The 18,071-nt window shown below is 20.9% G+C and overlaps 6 protein-coding genes across 9 annotated transcripts; 4 read left to right on the top strand and 2 right to left on the bottom strand.

Moving 5' to 3' along the window:
• Nucleotides 1-2,551: 2,551 nt before the first annotated feature.
• LOC122716270 (mitochondrial ribosome-associated GTPase 2) lies at nt 2,552-5,588 on the top strand. Of its 2 annotated transcripts, none has more exons than XM_043939184.1 (7): nt 2,552-2,692; nt 3,862-4,092; nt 4,179-4,298; nt 4,410-4,748; nt 4,850-4,988; nt 5,263-5,291; nt 5,362-5,588. In XM_043939184.1, the coding sequence occupies exons 2-7, from the start codon at nt 3,862-3,864 to the stop codon at nt 5,524-5,526; spliced, it is 1,023 nt and encodes a 340-aa protein (XP_043795119.1). In that variant the 5' UTR covers nt 2,552-2,692; the 3' UTR covers nt 5,527-5,588. The 2 variants fall into 2 exon arrangements, with proteins under 2 accessions (XP_043795119.1, XP_043795118.1); XM_043939183.1 differs by having other exon boundaries at nt 2,553-2,692; nt 5,059-5,291.
• Nucleotides 5,534-10,705, bottom strand: LOC122716269 (alanine--tRNA ligase, cytoplasmic). The gene is made up of 15 exons (XM_043939182.1): nt 10,561-10,705; nt 10,179-10,361; nt 9,918-10,106; nt 9,670-9,815; nt 9,381-9,572; nt 9,028-9,318; nt 8,790-8,899; nt 8,428-8,702; nt 8,014-8,337; nt 7,687-7,945; nt 7,332-7,584; nt 6,993-7,257; nt 6,625-6,909; nt 6,360-6,537; nt 5,534-6,283 (listed from the first exon to the last, which is right to left on the bottom strand). Exons 2-15 carry the CDS (start codon nt 10,320-10,322, stop codon nt 5,607-5,609), a joined length of 3,588 nt encoding a protein of 1,195 aa, XP_043795117.1. The 5' UTR covers nt 10,323-10,361; nt 10,561-10,705; the 3' UTR covers nt 5,534-5,606.
• Nucleotides 10,600-12,078, top strand: LOC122716272 (probable 28S ribosomal protein S25, mitochondrial). Of its 3 annotated transcripts, none has more exons than XM_043939186.1 (4): nt 10,600-10,711; nt 10,965-11,185; nt 11,338-11,444; nt 11,746-12,078. In XM_043939186.1, exons 2-4 carry the CDS (start codon nt 11,049-11,051, stop codon nt 12,009-12,011), a joined length of 510 nt encoding a protein of 169 aa, XP_043795121.1. In that variant the 5' UTR covers nt 10,600-10,711; nt 10,965-11,048; the 3' UTR covers nt 12,012-12,078. The 3 variants fall into 3 exon arrangements, with proteins under 3 accessions (XP_043795121.1, XP_043795122.1, XP_043795120.1); XM_043939187.1 differs by lacking the exon at nt 10,600-10,711 and adding an exon at nt 10,764-10,782; XM_043939185.1 differs by lacking the exon at nt 10,600-10,711 and having other exon boundaries at nt 10,868-11,185.
• Nucleotides 12,079-12,245: 167 nt separating this feature from the next.
• Nucleotides 12,246-13,867, bottom strand: LOC122716232 (probable RNA-binding protein 18). Its single transcript, XM_043939121.1, has 5 exons — nt 13,578-13,867; nt 13,381-13,478; nt 13,044-13,257; nt 12,830-12,906; nt 12,246-12,749 (listed from the first exon to the last, which is right to left on the bottom strand). The coding sequence occupies exons 1-5, from the start codon at nt 13,581-13,583 to the stop codon at nt 12,533-12,535; spliced, it is 612 nt and encodes a 203-aa protein (XP_043795056.1). The 5' UTR covers nt 13,584-13,867; the 3' UTR covers nt 12,246-12,532.
• Nucleotides 13,868-14,032: 165 nt separating this feature from the next.
• Nucleotides 14,033-16,712, top strand: LOC122716233 (protein phosphatase 1 regulatory subunit INH3). The gene is made up of 4 exons (XM_043939122.1): nt 14,033-14,290; nt 16,169-16,277; nt 16,400-16,555; nt 16,653-16,712. The coding sequence occupies exons 1-4, from the start codon at nt 14,213-14,215 to the stop codon at nt 16,676-16,678; spliced, it is 369 nt and encodes a 122-aa protein (XP_043795057.1). The 5' UTR covers nt 14,033-14,212; the 3' UTR covers nt 16,679-16,712.
• Nucleotides 14,314-16,161, top strand: LOC122716231 (succinate--hydroxymethylglutarate CoA-transferase). The gene is made up of 2 exons (XM_043939120.1): nt 14,314-15,584; nt 15,650-16,161. Exons 1-2 carry the CDS (start codon nt 14,523-14,525, stop codon nt 15,878-15,880), a joined length of 1,293 nt encoding a protein of 430 aa, XP_043795055.1. The 5' UTR covers nt 14,314-14,522; the 3' UTR covers nt 15,881-16,161.
• Nucleotides 16,713-18,071: the final 1,359 nt, after the last annotated feature.

Below are 18,071 nucleotides of genomic sequence, written 5' to 3'. Positions count from 1 at the left end.
GATGAAAAACTACAAGTTAATATTTTGTTGCAGATTGAATAGATATCGGTTATTCATGGACTTGCGTGCTGCGACATATTCAAGATATAAAAAAGACAATATTACAAATCAGGAAAGAGATGTATACTTAATCCAATTTCAATTTTTTCAAATATTAATTTCAAATATATGTATGAATAATTAATGTATTTATTTATATAATATTAAATATTTATAAATTCAATATTAATATATGCAATAATAAATTTTTTTAGATATTACAAATTATTTATTTACAAATTTATTAGAAAATATTACATGTAATATAATATAAGTATTATATATTTATAACTTATATAATATAAGTATTATACATAAATAAATAATAATTACGCAATAAGAAATAGTTTAATTTATTTCAATATTGCTTGATTATATTTTTAAGAAATTTAGCACTGCGCGAATATTTAATATATGTAAAAATAAAGGTACAATAAATTCATGATACTAAATTTATAATTGATTCATCGAACTATTGGATAAAAATAGTTTCATTCATTCATTGTAGTATTATGTCATAAACTTTCGTTTGTAAGCCAAAGAAGATACCAGTAAAAACACTAAGTTTATTTTAAATTACTTCCGTTACAAATTGGCACAATGTCTTATATATATTTATATATAAATTTATATACATAAATATCATGCATAAACATCAAGGATTTAATTTTTTCTAAATTTCATGATTTATAACACATTTATAGAATATTACTATTAACCGTGTTTAAAATGCTCATAAGATGACATTGTGGTATCCTTTAATAGTTAATAATAATATTTATTAACGTCAATTTATATTAAAAAATATTATATATTATTACTAAAATAAAAATAATAAATATCAGATTTTTTGTTTCTGCAATTATTAAATATTATTATAAATATTATTAATAATATTTTATCAATTATTTTTTCTTTTTTATTCAAATTATTGAGATAGAGAAAATATTTATATATATTTATATATATTGAGATTGAGATATATGATTATAATATATATACTTATTTGTTTTAAATTTCTTTTTATAATCTGAAATAAATAAATTTAAAAAAAAAAACTTAAAAATATTTTTTATACGTACGTATTTATAAAGAATATCTCATATGATAGTACTGTGCAGGAAATGATTCTATGATGAAAAAATAAATTGAAAATATATATTATATAAAATTATATATATTATATAAAATATTTAAATAATTATATATTTTAAAATTTTTTTGAGCTTCTTTTTTAAATACATAAAGTTTGAAAAATTTTATAAGTGAAATTTACTATTTGATAATGAATAAATAAACAATGAATAAAAAAAATTATCGATAGGAAAATAAACAAAAAATATATTAATAAATTTTTTTTCATATAAATATCATATATATCATAATTTTCGAAAATTGAATTTGAAAATTTGAAGATTATATTATTATTTGATTGTATTCAATTATAGAATAATATATATATATATATATATATATATACATACATAATATTGATATATTCAATTTCTTTTTTTTTGCAAAAAAAAGACTTAAGCAATAAAATTTTATTCTACATTTTTTTTTTATTTTTTCATCGATAATTCAATAATTATCAAATAGTAAATTTTACTTTATATATTACCATTTATTATAAATTTATATCCCATCAGAAATTATTTATTTCTATTTGAAAAATTTTGAAACCTGCTTTATTTGAAAATGAAGTCTCAAATTTTATATTATATTTTTGATCTATTTTTTTATATAGAATCATTCCTTCTGTACTATTAATCGTTCTATAAGAATTCTATATGTATGTATATGTATATATATTAATCTTTTAAAATTAAAAAAAAAATTATATGAATAACATATATATATATAAATAAAAATATTAAAAATTAATGAATAAATATTTCATTGATTTTTATGAAAATATTTTATTTTATATTAATGTAATGTAAATAATGTCTATAAAATAATTATTTTGTATGTAATATATTTTCTATAAATTCTATATTGTTAAATTATTAATATCTGATACATATATATTTTATTTTTTTTCGTTAAATGAAAAAAAAATTTTTTTACATATACATTATTTTATATATACACAATTATTTTTATAGTTTTAAAACATGAGAAAATTTACAAATTAATGAAAGAAATTAATGAAAAAATATGAATGTAATTAATTCTTAATAATTTTATTTTATTTAAAAAATTATGGAGTAATATCTTTAATATTTTTCTACAAATACTATGCATAAAAATCTAATTATATAAATAAAATAGAATATTGAATAAAATAGAATTTGATTAAATTAAAAACATTTGATTAAATTTCAATATTTTTTTTAATAATATATATCTTTATATTATTAAATCAAATTTTTATGATAATTTGTACTTGTTGATAATTTAAGTACGTGTTTGAAATGTACAACGTGCATTCATATATTTTAAGGTGCATCATTTATTTTAAGGTTAGTTATTTAATACTTAAAGATTAATAAAAGATTAATATAAAAGATTAATACTTTATAATAGTATTTTAATAAATTTATTATTTTAATAATAATAATTTAAAGCATTTATATTGCAATATTTCGATTTATTGAAATGAAAGTTTCTATATTCAATGAAAGTGATCGCGTACTCTTAGTTGGAGAAGGTAATTTTTCATTTTCTCTGGCATTGTTTCATCTCAATTTAAAGATTGATATTACTGCAACATGTTATGAGACTAATGTTGATCAAAATTTTGGAAAGAAAAACATAGAATATCTAAAAAATTATGGTTAGTATTTTAATAAAAAATTTAAATTTTTATTTAATAATTCTTTTTTAATAATTAAGTTTATAAAAAATTCTATGCTTTTCTTTTTAGGAATTCGTGTATTATTAGGAGTTGATGCAACAAATTTAAAAGAACATCCAATATTAAGAACAGAATTATTTGATAAAATTATTTTTAATTTTCCTCATGTTGGTGGTAAAATGCGAATAGAAAAAAATAGAGAATTATTAAAACAATTTTTTATAAGTATATCAGAATCATTAAAAAATAATGGTCAAGTATTAGTTACTTTATGTAAAGGTCAAGGTGGTACATCTATTGACAATCCACCAAGACGTTGGAATGATTCATGGAAAATTACAGAAATGGCAGCACATGGAAATTTTATATTAACAGCAATTGAACCATTTATATGGTTATCTTTCCAAAATTATATAGTAACTGGATATCGTAGTTTAAATAAACAGTTTCATTCTATTGGAGCTTTAACTCATATATTTATAAAATCTGAATCACCAAATCTTAACAATATTGCTCCCAAAAAAAAAATAAATATTCTATCATGTAGTAATGATAATTTTTCATGGACAGATATAAATGATATTGTAAATAACATAACAGATATAAATGACATTGTAACAAATGGCATTAATATAGATACTCACACATATACATTTGATATAACTTTTGTCATTAATGAAAAATTTGATTCCATTAAATTTTATGTGTTATTATATAATCATGCAGGATGTATTATAAATAATGTTGCTTTTATAAGATCTTATGCATCTTCAGAAAAAATAGAAAAAAGAACTTATAGAATAAGTTATAGATCTAATTGCTTACCTTTATATAGAAAAAGAGTTATTAATATACATGAAAATTTAATAGCAAATATTTTGGAAAATAATTTAAATGTATCAGTCTCAAGATAATAATGTTATATATTATATTAAAAAAAGTACAACTCAATATAATTTATAATTTAATAAACTATTATTTATTTCCATTTAAAAATCTAAATGTTTTAACATTATTTTCAGATGTATTATATTCATCAAATAAAAAATGTAATTATATATAATTCTGCTTGGAAACAAAATATTATGTATAATATCATAATAAATATTCAAAGACATAAGAATATAAACAAAAATATATTTAAGTCATTTTGTAAAGGATTTAAAGAACAAGAAAATATTTCCAAACCTTTACGTACAATAAAACCAAAAGCAAACAGTGATACAGAAAAGACTATTGTTGATTTGAAGAAAGTATGAATTTAAATAATTTTCTTTAATTTTTTATCTAATATCTATATATTAATTTATATCAAATATTTATTTATATCAAAATTTAGGTAAGAACAATTGGTGGAAAAGGTGGAGATGGAAATATATCATTTTTGCAATTGTGGGTAAATGAAAATGCTGGACCAGATGGTGGAGATGGTGGAAATGGTGGGCATGTCATTTTTCAGGTAAAAATAAACAATTTGTTTAAAAAAATCAAAATAGTATTAAATTTTTATATTTAAATTATGTATACAATATTATATTTAATTTATATATTATATGTTAAAAATTTACAGGCAGCATTTGATGTTAGAGATCTCTCTCACTTAACTAGTGTTTTCAAAGCTGAAAATGGTGAAAATGGCCATAATAAAAACTGCTTTGGAAAAAATGCAGAACATACTGTAATACATGTTCCTATAGGTACTATAGTACGTAATATAGAAGGACATATAATAGCTGATTTAAATCAAAAAGGAATGATGTTTATTGCTGCACGAGGTGGTGCTGGTGGTCATGGAAATGCATTTTTTAAATCAGATGTATATCAAGTACCATGTATAAGTGAATATGGTGCAAATGGAGAAGATTTACAATATGTATTAGAAATAAGTAGCATGGCACATGTAGGATTAGTGAGTAATTAGAAACTAATTAAAAAGACTATATTAATATTCTTATTGATTTTAATTTAATTAAAAATTAACAATATTATTATATTAATCTTTTTTATCAGATTGGATTTCCAAATGCAGGTAAAAGTACATTGTTAAGAACAATATCTAGAGCTAGACCAAAAATTGCAGCATATCCGTTTACGACATTAAAACCTCACTTGGGAATGGTATTATATGATGATCATGAACAAATTGCAGGTTAATAATGTGCTATAATCTATTAGTTAATATTTTATTTAAATTTTTAATAGATTTATTAATTTTTAAGTTGCTGATTTGCCGGGTCTTATACCTGAGTCTCATAAAAATAAAGGTCTCGGTATACAATTTCTTAAACATATAGAACGTTGTAAAATTTTATTATTTATTCTTGATATTACGTCTGATGAACCATGGAGAGATTTTGAAATTTTAAAATATGAAATCACAGAATTTAATGTAGAACTGAACAAAAGATTATTTCTTATTGCAGCAAATAAAATGGATTTGCCAGGAACAATGGTAAAATAATTTTCATTAATTAATATTACTTAAAAATTAAATGTTGATATAATGAATTATATATTTATAGAAAAAATTAGAAATACTAAAACAAAAAATTCATTTACCAATTATTCCAATTTCTGCTAAAATGGGTACAAATATATCTATCTTATTAAAGGAGATAAGAATACTATATGACAAAGAAGGAAAAAAAAATGGAAAAAACATAATACAATATGAAGATTTTACATAATATATATATTAATTATATTATATATTTATAATAATTTTTCAATAAAAAACATTTATAAAAACTAATTATATGAACAATATTTAACATTTAACTATTTTAACTTTTTCACATATGTTAAATTTTTTTATCACACTAATTACTTGAGATTGATTTAAGATAGTAAAAAACCATCTATTTAAATTCGTATATTGTTTTCTATATTCTGAATCTAAAACATATTCATATAATGGCATTAAAGTAGTAAAAACACTAATATCTGCAAGACTAATTCTTTCTCCAACTAAATAAGTTTTTGTTAATAATATATTATTTAATTTCTGTAAAGAAGAAAGAACATCTTCTTTAGATGTCTTAATATTTGTTTTGATATTGTTTGGAATATTTTTTGAAAGACATGGCACAACCCATCCAAGTACTGCTGGTAAAATGTGATTATCTGCATAACTTAACCATTGTAAAACTTCACTAAATGTAAAAGGATTGTTTGAACATTTGAATTGATCAGTTGATAAATAAAAAGCAATTGCATTACTATCAAACAATTCAAAATCATTTCCTTGTAATTTAATACCTTTGAATATATTATTTTTATGTGGTACTGTAATCAATTCTATATTGTTATATTTAGCAACTATTTGGATACGATAATATTTAATACTTCCAATATCACCAGAAAGTACTAATTTATCTTTTAGAGTTTTAAAATATATAAATTTCTCATCACCTTTCAATTGATTATGATTTTCACTTATATTTTCTGAAAATATTTTAGATTCAAAGATAGTTTTCCATTATAACATATTTATATTTATATATAATAGATTAATTTCTACCTGCTAGTTCAAGCTTTGAATTAGCAAAATTTTTAGCTGTATATATTAATCTTGTTACACATGATATATTGGTACCCGAAGCCTGAGCAGATTCAGATTTTCCACCTCCTTTTCCTTCCATAAGTGGAACAATTTCTTGAATCCATTCATTTGCTTTTAATCCTTTACTTACAGCAGACTATTACATATAAAATATAATGATAAAAATATTATTTTCATTTTTATTTAAATAGTTTATTTGATTGCATATCCTATTTTGTCTTACCTTAGAAACTGAACTAAGTGCAAAAATCTTTTTCGCATTAGGATCAATACTTATGAGTAATGCACTTGTCTCTGGCGATATAGTTCTTATTTTTTTAAGAGCAGAATCTAAAGCTTTTGTATTACTATATGCTTGTAATACTTCGACTAATACTAAACATCCAATATTTTGTTGAATTATTTGTTGAATATTGTCTAAAACTACATTGGCTATCGCAGTTTTGATTGCACGCTCTTTATCGTCAAGTAACTTTTTTAAATCTTTTAATATTTTACGTATTTTATCCTATGTTTAAATGAATATTTTTAATGCAATATATATATATTAAATATACATATATCAAAAATACAAATATAAATAAAATATACCTTCTTCCAACTTGAAATAATAGCATGTGAAACATCATCTGTTAATTCAACTATTTTTTTTATATGTTCTTTTGTATTTATACCATTTTTATCAGCTTCAATAGATATTTGAAGTTCATCTAAATAATTTTGTAATATTGATGTCTTTTTTTGAGCTTTCATTGCTTCAGGACCAGTTAAAGCTACTATACGTCTAATACCTTTAGCGATAGCTTCTTCACTAACTATAATAAAATTTCTAATATGTCCTGTATAATGTAAATGTCTATAAAAGAAAATTGATATTAAAAAATGTTTATAGATTGTATTATTTGTTAGTAAATAAATTAAAATATTTACGTTCCACCGCAAAATTCTACACTAGTTTTTAATGCGCCAGAACTTAAAGGATTTTTTTCTAAATCTTCAACTGGTATACCTATACTAACAACTCTTACAGGATCAGGATAAGTTTCTTCAAACATAGCACGTAAACCTTGAATCGTTTTTGCTAGTCCTAAATTACATTCTTTAGCATAAACTATTTTATTTTCATTTATTATATTATTCGTTATTTCTTCTACCTTTCTTATTTGTTCTGTAATCATCGCTCCTATAAAAATATATTTAAAATATAGATTTCGAAATATTTTTAAATTATTATTTTTAAATTATATTATTTTTAAATATATTTTCATAATTATTTTTGACAAACCTTTATTTGTGAAATCAAAACGTAAGCGATCAGGTGCAACTAAAGAACCTTTCTGATCCACTTCTGTACCTAATATTTCACGAAGAGCATAATTAAGAACATGAGTTGCAGTATGATTGCTCATCAGAAGTCTTCTTCGTGTAGTATCTATGTTAGAAAATACTTTATCATTTTTTTTCAATTTTCCTTGAATGACAATTCCAATATGTAGAACATAACCACCTCTGACTTGAACATTTTTTACATGAATTTCAGTATCCTTGAAAAATAAGAATTATTATTTGTATTTAAGTATATTGTAAATTTATAAGAATGTTATTTATTTACTTCATCATCGATTTTCGTTAAAAATCCTTCATCATATATTTGTCCACCTTGTTCTGCATAGAAATTAGTTTGATCTAACAAAATTCCAACTTCTTCTCCTGATGATACTTCATCGACAAAAGTTTTAGCACGTCTAAGAGCAATTACAGTACTAAAACATGGAGCAAATTCGTACTCTTCATATATTTTATTATTTATAACTTTGTAATTATATTTTGGTATATCATTTGTAGGTTTAATTTTTTTATTTTGTAATTCAGTAATTGCATGAACATCCAAATTAATTTGATCATCTACTTCACCACTTTTACTTTGAGAAATAAGCTGAGATATTAAATAATTTTTATAATTTTATAAAAATTAAATTTTGAAATTAATTAATGTATAGCTAATATAAAATATTTCTTATAATACCTGTGCTTGTTTTTTTGCTTCTTCATAGCCAATTATATCTACTTTTAAGCCCTTCTCTTCAACCATAAGTTGTGTTAAATCAAAAGGAAAACCATATGTATCATACAAACGCCATGCAACGTCACCCGGAAGAATATTTGATGATTCTAATTTTACTATGGTACGATTTAATAAATTACGACCGCGTGATAAAGTTTTAAGAAATTGAGTTTCTTCTTCATTAATAATATCAATTATATGTTGTGGATCTTTTGTTACTTCTGGGAAAACATCACCTACATTTTTATAATAAAAAAATTTTTAATAAATAATTATTTCATAAATGATATATAAAATTTAAAAATTAAAATAAAAAAATTTACCAAGAAGATCTACCACAACATTCACCAATGATCCAAAAAATCCAGGTTTAGCATTTAATTTTTCAATTGCATAACGTACAGCACGCCTCAAAATCCTTCTTAATACATATCTGAAATTTTATTAATATTAAATAATAAATAATAAATTATAATAATAATAATTAAGTAATAAATTGATTAAAATTCAATTAATATATATAGATTAGAAAATATAAATAAATAAATATAATAAATTTACCCTCTACCAGTATTGTCAGGTATACCCCCATCTGCAAGAGCAATTGTAATAGTTCTTGCATGATCAGCCAAAACTCTATATGCCATATCTATCCCATTTTTGTCTTCCTTACCAACCTTCCCTTGATAAGATGGTGCTTTTGTTCCTTTTTGTATTGCATCAAAAAGTGGCATAAATAAATCAGTATCATAATTTGCAGATTTATTCTGTATAATTGATACTAATCTTTCTAAACCTAGACCACAATCAATGTGTTTCTTTGGTAATAATTTCAAATTTCCATCATTTTCTCTAAAATAATGTGTAACATTAAAGAATTAGAATTTATTTTATATATTATAAAAATTACTGACCTATTAAATTGTATAAATACAAGATTCCAAATTTCTAAAACATCTGGATTATCCTGATTTACTAAATGAGCTGCTTCTCTATTACCAATGCGATCATAATGGATTTCACTAGAAGGTCCACATGGACCTGTTTCACCCATTTCCCAAAAATTATCTTTCATATTTCCTGGTAATATATGTGTAGGAGATAAACTAAGAAAGAAAATAAAATTATTTATAATGATTTTAACATAATAAAAATTAAATATAATATTATATATATATATAATAAATAAAATATAAAATATACCCTAAAGAAAGCCAAATTTGTTTGCATTCTTCATCAGGTTTTAAATTATTTTTTTCATCTCCTCCAAAATAAGTTACATATAATCGATCTGATGATAATTTTAATTTAACAGTTAAAAATTCCCAAGCCCAGGTACAAATCTCTTTCTATAGAATCAATTGTAAATATAAAAATTAAATAATAGTTTGTAAATATAGAAATAATAATAATTTTGAAATAAATTACGCATTATATAATTAATATATTACTTTAAAATAATCTCCAAAAGACCAATTGCCCATCATTTCAAAAAAAGTATGATGATAAACATCTTTTCCAACATCATCTAGATCATTATGTTTTCCTCCAGCTCTAATACATTTTTGACTATTAACAGCTCTCACTAATTTTGCCATATCACTATTAGGCTCCACTATTCCTAAAAATATTGGTTTAAACTAAAACAAATAAAAATAATGAATAAAAATTATATTTTATATAACTAAAAACAATAATAATTTTGTTAATACTTGATTCATTCCAGCATTTGTAAATAATAAAGTTGGATCATCATGTGGTATTGTAGAACTAGAATGCACATATTCATGGTCTTTATTTTTAAAAAAATCTATATAAGCTTGCCGAATTTGTTTGGCAGTCATCATTGTAGTCATATTGATCTATTCTTCTTATTTTTCCTCTTCTTTCTTATCCTATTTTTAAAATTAAGCAATATGTAATAAAATTTTTATAAAGAAACATATGGTTAATAATACCAAAAATTAAAAATAAACAAAATATTCAAGTAACAAATATTAATTAAAAAATTATATATTTAATTTCTGAAATTATTATTTATATTACAATATTATAAAATTATAATGTATAAATAAACATTAAATGATAACTCACTCTAATTATTATTAATAATTACTCAATTTCTGTTAAAGCAGCTGGACTTTACAACTAATGATAAAATATTTCAAAAGAGAAAGGAAGAAAATATCTCATGTGATACCGGTGGCAAATGCACCGTAATTTCAGTTCTTTGACTGCATTAACGGTGGCGTAATAAATCTTACTTAAATATTAACATAACCAAAAATATTTTTAAAAATATATATTACAGTATATGTAAATTTGATTTAAATATGAAATTAGAAATATTATTGTATTAGAATAGTAAAAATTATTAATTTCATTGTTAAAATTAAAAATATTTTAAATTTATTAAAAATATTTAATATTAATATTTAAATTAATAATGAATCATTTAAACAATTAATATTTATCGATAAAAATATTTTATTTTATAGATCGTTAAGTATACATATATGTGCATAAAAAGTAACAAAGAATCAGGTTATTTCAAACAATTTTTAATTTAAAAAATAATCAAAATGCCATTTATGATTGGTCAAGCACCAATACGAAGAACATTAAATTATTTAAAAGCTGGTAAATTAATTTTAAAAGACGAAATACAAATATTTTCTGTTAATTATAATACATATGGAGAACATCATAAAGGCACCAGGTATATTTATTTTATATTATTTTTATGTCTTATTCGATTTTTTATATTTTACATATATAAAATAGGTTTTATTAAAAAAATACTTAAAAATATAATTGATATATATAATATATATATAATATATACTTATAATTAATATGATTTTTATTTAGGGATTTCATATTTTGGAATTTACCACAAATTCAATATAAAAATCCAAATGTGCAAATTGTCACTTTCAAAAATATGACACCAACACCTTTTATTAAATGTTATTATGGTATGTAATTTTTTTTTTTAAATATTATATAAAATAAAAATATTATATATTATATATTTTTTTATGTAATAATTAAAATTTAATTTTTCTTTTTTTATGCAATCTTGAATAATTCCATTTATATTTATATGATTTTGAGTTTATGATTTTCAATTTTTTTCAAATCTATGAATTATAAAAATATATATATATATATATATATATATAGATTTATATAAAAAATATTAAATAAAATAATAAGATAATATTAATAATTAATAAAATGATATATCAAAAAGAATACTTTTTCAATTTTTTACAGAAAATGGAAATACTATGTTAATTGATTTAGATAGTAAATCTAAAGAAGATATATTACTTCATCTTCAAATCGTAATTGGTAAAACAAAGTATATTCTGCAGCAAGAAAATATAATGCAAGAAAAGAAAGATAATTCTGCTAATTTTGGTGTTGGTTGTCATAGAAGTTGCATATGTGTAATATCTGGCCAAATACCATGTCCTGCTGTAGTACCTTTACCATATCATATGCGTGGAAAATATAAAAAAAGTTTAAAAGAACCATAATTTTGTTTGTTTATGTAATTATTATGATTATGTATTATGATTAAAATAAAACTAATTGTAGTAAAAATTTAATATCACTTTTATTTAAGTTTTATATTAATATCTTTTTATTTTTAGATATTTAATTTTAAATAAAAAATTATCATATTTTACATTACAATAAAATATATATTAAAGTATATATTTGTTTATTATAAAAAGATATTATAGATTATGAAAATACATGTACATTAATGTACATATTAAATATTGTTGTTGAGTGAATTAAGATACTTGTGTATCTAATGTGCAGTTGCACCTTAGGAATCATGTTGACAGTAGAAAACAAGACTTAAAAAACTAACTAAAAAATAAGATTTTATAATAAAAAAATTGACATAATACAGAGATATTACTTAAATAGAATATATAAATAATATAAATATTCCAACTATAGTCATGGAACAAACATTGATAATATAAATGAAATGATTATTTTTAATTGTAACACTATAAATTAAAAAAAAAAAACAATTTTTAAATTATCTTCTTGGTTTATGACGATTATATGGCTTATTATTGTGATAATAATTACTTCGATTATGATAACGAGTAGATGTGGACGGTTTTGGATTTTCTGGTTTTTGATATAAATGTATTATTGGTGATCCATTTAAAGGTTTATTTAATTCAAATTCCTCTTCTGATTCTTTCATTAATTTCAATTTTGCTTCTATAGCTTGAATTGCTGTTTCACGACTATTAAAATAATTAGTAATATTTAATAATAATCATTCAAAATTATTTTTATTATTATATATTTATAAATTAAAATTTACCTTATTCTTTTATCTTCTTTTTTAGCTCCAGCTAGAGCAGGTATATCTATTTTTGGCTTTGGCTTATCCATATCAGACTTAAATAAGATAAATACATATTAATTTACTAATTTAAAAATTAAATATAATAAACAAATTTTTGTTTAATTAATATGTTTAAAGATTTTTAACAAAAAAAAATATTAATATTTAACATTATTATTTTAATTATTACCTCTGTTACACTATGAGCCCATCTGACAATAATATTTTTTGCTCCCACTTTTAAATTATGTAAAGCATCTTTAGCTGCTTTAGCATCTTGAATAGTTTTATACGTAACAAATGCATAACCTCTAGGTTGACCAGCTTGTGGGCCTGATCGATGAAATAGAAGGTCGAACTTTTCAATTGTTCCATGTTTTTGGACGAGTTTTAGGAGTTGGTACCAGTTAACAGATAAAGAGTTAGTTTTTTCAGATTTTTTTATTACACAAAGAAATTACGTGGTTTTCTAATACTAAAGAATTATATTAGTATAATTTATTCATTAATCTGAGGTAAATACTTACTCATTAATTCTTAAATCTAAATTGCCTACCCACAATCTTCTGTCTTCTACCTGATTTGATTTTATGGGTTCTAATGGCAAAGGAACTTTAGTAATTGGCTAAAAAATTAAGAAAAATTATTAAACTCATAATATATACTAAAATTTAACGAAATTTAAATAATCATATAACCTCTTTTGATTAAAATTAAACTTTACCTCCATATTTATAGAGTCTAAAAAAATATTAAATTAATCAAAAAGACCTTAATTGCCCGTATTAACTTTGAAATATATTTTTGTGTAAAACTGAGCATTAGGCCTTAAATATTTATACGAAATCGTACAAATGCATTGAAATACAGAATTCACTTTACGGCAGTTTAGCAAATTGTACGTCTTTACGGACAATAATTACAAGTGACATATCTATTGAAAATAATTTAAATATATTAAAAAAAAATATATGTTGATATTTATAATACATATTTAAAACCAATTAAATTTAATGATAAATAATTTATCATAATAAATTATTTTGTTATACTTCCGAATTTAATATAATGTTTAAGAGCATTTTTAGTGTTTTGAATTATAATTTTATGAATGAATAAATATAAATAAAATGTAATACAGATTAATATATGTAATAATGATAATATTGTTTATGATACATGAATTAAAAAACATTTTTCTACTCTCTAATATAATATAAAGAATAAACAGTTCTTTATTAATTTTAAATATGGCGTCCTTTTCATCAATTGTGAATGATGACAGCAAGAAATAACCGCAATATTGAATCATATTAAATTGTTTATTTATTTTGCATTTTTGTGGAAAATATATTCCAAATGGAGAGATCGGTAACATCTGAGCAATCAGCTACTCAAATACAAACAGAAACAGATGTTACAGATTCTGCATCTCAGGTATGCTTAGTTTTATCATGATTGCGTCATTATTTTGACATAATAATTTATACTTTTTATGATATAAAAGATATAATACAAGTGTTAATAGTGCAAAGTGTTATTCTAACAATATCATTGTGTAATTTTATGGTGATTTTAGTTATTAATTTAGTGAAATGATATTTATATTTATAATTGTGAATAATAAATATTTTTTATAAAAACAACTATTCTTTATCAAAAATATACAATGTACACATTATTTGTTTCAAAATGGATAAGGACAAAACATTTACTAAACATATATACAAAAAAAAATCGAAGATATACATGTACAAATATCAAAGATGATAAATCACCTTTATCCGGAATTCGTGTTTTGGATTTGACTCGAATTATTGCCGGACCTTATTGTACCATGATTCTTGGAGATCTTGGTGCTGAAATCTTAAAAATTGAAAAACCAGATAGTGGGGATGAAGCACGAAAATGGGGTCCACCATTTATAAAAGGAACTGAAGAAGCAACTTATTTTCTTAGTGTTAATAGAAATAAAAAAAGTATATGTATCGATTTAAAAAAAGGCAAAGATATAATTTATGAGTTAGCAAAAAAATCTGATGTATTAGTAGAAAATTATGTACCAGGGAAATTAAAAAAAATGGGTTTAGGATATGAAGATATTTCCAAAGTAGCACCTCATTTAATATATTGTTCTTTGACTGGTTATGGATATAAAGGACCTTATGCAAATAGACCAGGATATGATGTAATTGCTGCTTCTATAGGAGGTTTGTTACATATAACAGGTTCAAAAAATGGTCCACCATGTAAAGTTGGAATAGCAGTAACTGATTTAGCAACAGGTTTATATGCTCATGGTGCTATATTAGCTGCATTATATCAAAGAATGACAACTAAGAAAGGACAATGGATTCAATGTAATTTATTGGCAACACAAGTTGCTAGTTTAATAAATATAGGATCAAATTTTTTAAATGCTAATAAAGAAGCAGTACGTTGGGGTTCAGAACATGAAAGTATTGTACCTTATGAAGCTTTTCATACAAAAGATGGTTATATGACTGTAGGAACTGGAAGTGATACACAATTTTTAGATTTACTTAAAAGAATGCATTTAACAGAATTATCTAAAATAGATAAATACAAAAATAATAAGACTAGAGTGGAAAATAGAGATGAATTATTATCTATTCTCAGAAAAAAATTTGAAACAAAAACTAATAAAGAATGGGCAATTGTTTTTGAAGGTGCTTCATTCCCATATGGACCAATAAATACAATAAAACAGGTACAAAATTATAAATATTAATGTTAAATAGTTTAAAAATAGTCTTTATACAAAAAATTTTATAGGTTTTTGAAGATCCTCATATAAACTATATGAAAATGGTACAAGAAATGGAGCATTATACAGGAAAAAGAATTAAAGTTGTTGGTCCTGCTGTAACTTATAGTTATTCTACAAATAAAGTTCGATTTGCACCTCCTGTAATGGGTCAACATACTACAGAAATATTAAAAAATATTTTAAACTATACTGATGATAAAATAGAAGCTTTAAAGAAAATCAAGATTGTGCAATAAAAAAGTGGCTATTATTTAAAGAAGATATAAAGAAAATTTTAAATTCTAATATTTAATATAATAATTTAATAATTTGAATTTTTAAATATAAACTTTAATAATATTCTTATATATTTTTAATGTAACTATATATTAATTTTTTAACATAAACAAATATATCCATTTAAAACAAGTAATCTTCTGAAATATATCTATCTACATTTTTATTATAAATTTACAATTTATCATGTATATCATATATATAAATATAAAAGATAGAAAATATTTTACATGTTTTCATTTTTTTAGGATGTTCCTACTGTTCGATTATGTCTTAGAAAACCAAGATCAAATAAGAAGGTTCAATGGACTCAGGGTACTGTAGATAATGAACATATGAATAAAAAGAAATCTAAATGTAAATATTTATTTCATTCAATTTATCATAATGTACAATTTATCATAATGTACAAAATATAAACAAAAAATAATTATATTTATTCACAAATATATAAATATAATTCATATGTTATTGTACAGGTTGTTGTATTTATGAAAAACCAAGAAGTTTCTGTGAAAGTAGTTCTGAAGATAGCGATGATGAATGTGAACATTGTCATGGTCATAAAGATGCTCATAAAAAAATTCTACAACGTAATGCAGAAACATCTAAGGAAGAAATGTCTCCTGCTCCAGGTAATTTTATTAAATAAAATTATATCATGATAAAAATATATATATAAATTAAATAATATGAAAAAAGTATTTAAAATTTTTTATATATTTTTTATAGAATCAATGGTAAATGTATCTACATAAATATTTTAATAATATAAATAATTTCTTTAAATGGAAAAATAAATGAATTAATGCTGTAGAAAAAAAATGTGAAAATTAGGTATGTGATTTTTTTAAATATAATTTCTTATGAAATTAGATATAATAATATATTAACATGTAACTATTTTGTAGGAAATTTGAAATATTAAGAAATCATTAATTTTTAGCATAATTATATTATTATTATGTTATTATTAACATTCATATTTTTTAATAAATATTGCAAGTTACACTTGTAATACTTATTATTAATAAGTGACTATTAGTAAGGCATATTATTATTGAAAGTAAAAGAAAAAACAAAATAGATTTTTATTTATTATATCGTTAATTAATGTTACATGATTTAATATTTATATAATATATAGTCAAAAATGAATTTATTAACAATAGCTAGTGATTTTTAAATAATTTAAAAATAAAAAAATATGTACATTTTTTCATTGAAATAGAATTAATATATAATTAATATATAATAATAGAATTAATTATAGTTCCTATATCGCAAAATATAGAATATGTATATTATAGCTTTTCAATAGTTATTCTAAAACAAATTACAAAAATATTGTAAGTATTAAAGTTTATTATAGATTTGAAATTCTTAACGAAATAATTACATATAACTTTAAATGTAAATTTCTCTTTCTTAACGATCTATCTTAATGATTCTTGATTATCTTTTATATTTATTATATATATATCTCTTGTTGTATTATAATATTTAAGTAAATATATATGTTAAATATTTGTAACATAGAAAACAATTCTTTTTTTAATTGATTTTTTTTTCTTATATAATATTTTTGTTAATATAATTTTTTTTAAAATGTTAATTTCATTTTAATTGAAAGTAAATTTTATTATTTAAAATATATTACTTATAAATAATTATTTATTATACTTCTGATGATACATTATTTATATATATGTATATAAAATAATTAAAAATTTTTAATTTTTTGTCTTTTTTTTATTTGAGTAAAATTATAAAATATTTTAATCTTACATTTTTATTTTGAGAATTATTTCAGCAATTGCTAATTGTATATTAAAAATTTTGTGTATCATCAAAACTTATTCTAAATTAATTTAAAAATATCAGTCAGAAAATATTATCTTATTATCTAAACATAAAATATTGTCAATTAAATTTGTTATAAAAATTTAGAAAAGATTTATTCTTAAATGTTTAAAAATATACAACTTATTTTCGAAAGAATAATTTATCTTTAAGTACATATAAAATGACAAAAAAAATGAATAAAATAAATAAAATTATGTGAAAATTTTTTGATTGATTATAAAAAAATTATATAAATATTCCAATTATAATAAATATCATTGTACAGCAAAATCATTCTTTCTTTAA

This window comes from Apis laboriosa, unplaced genomic scaffold, assembly GCF_014066325.1.
Source record: "Apis laboriosa isolate Shangri-la unplaced genomic scaffold, ASM1406632v1 scaffold43_cov150, whole genome shotgun sequence".
Classification (NCBI taxonomy): domain Eukaryota; kingdom Metazoa; phylum Arthropoda; class Insecta; order Hymenoptera; family Apidae; genus Apis; species Apis laboriosa.
Note: the sequence above shows the minus strand (reverse complement) of the source record. Positions and strands in the feature narration are given on the sequence as shown.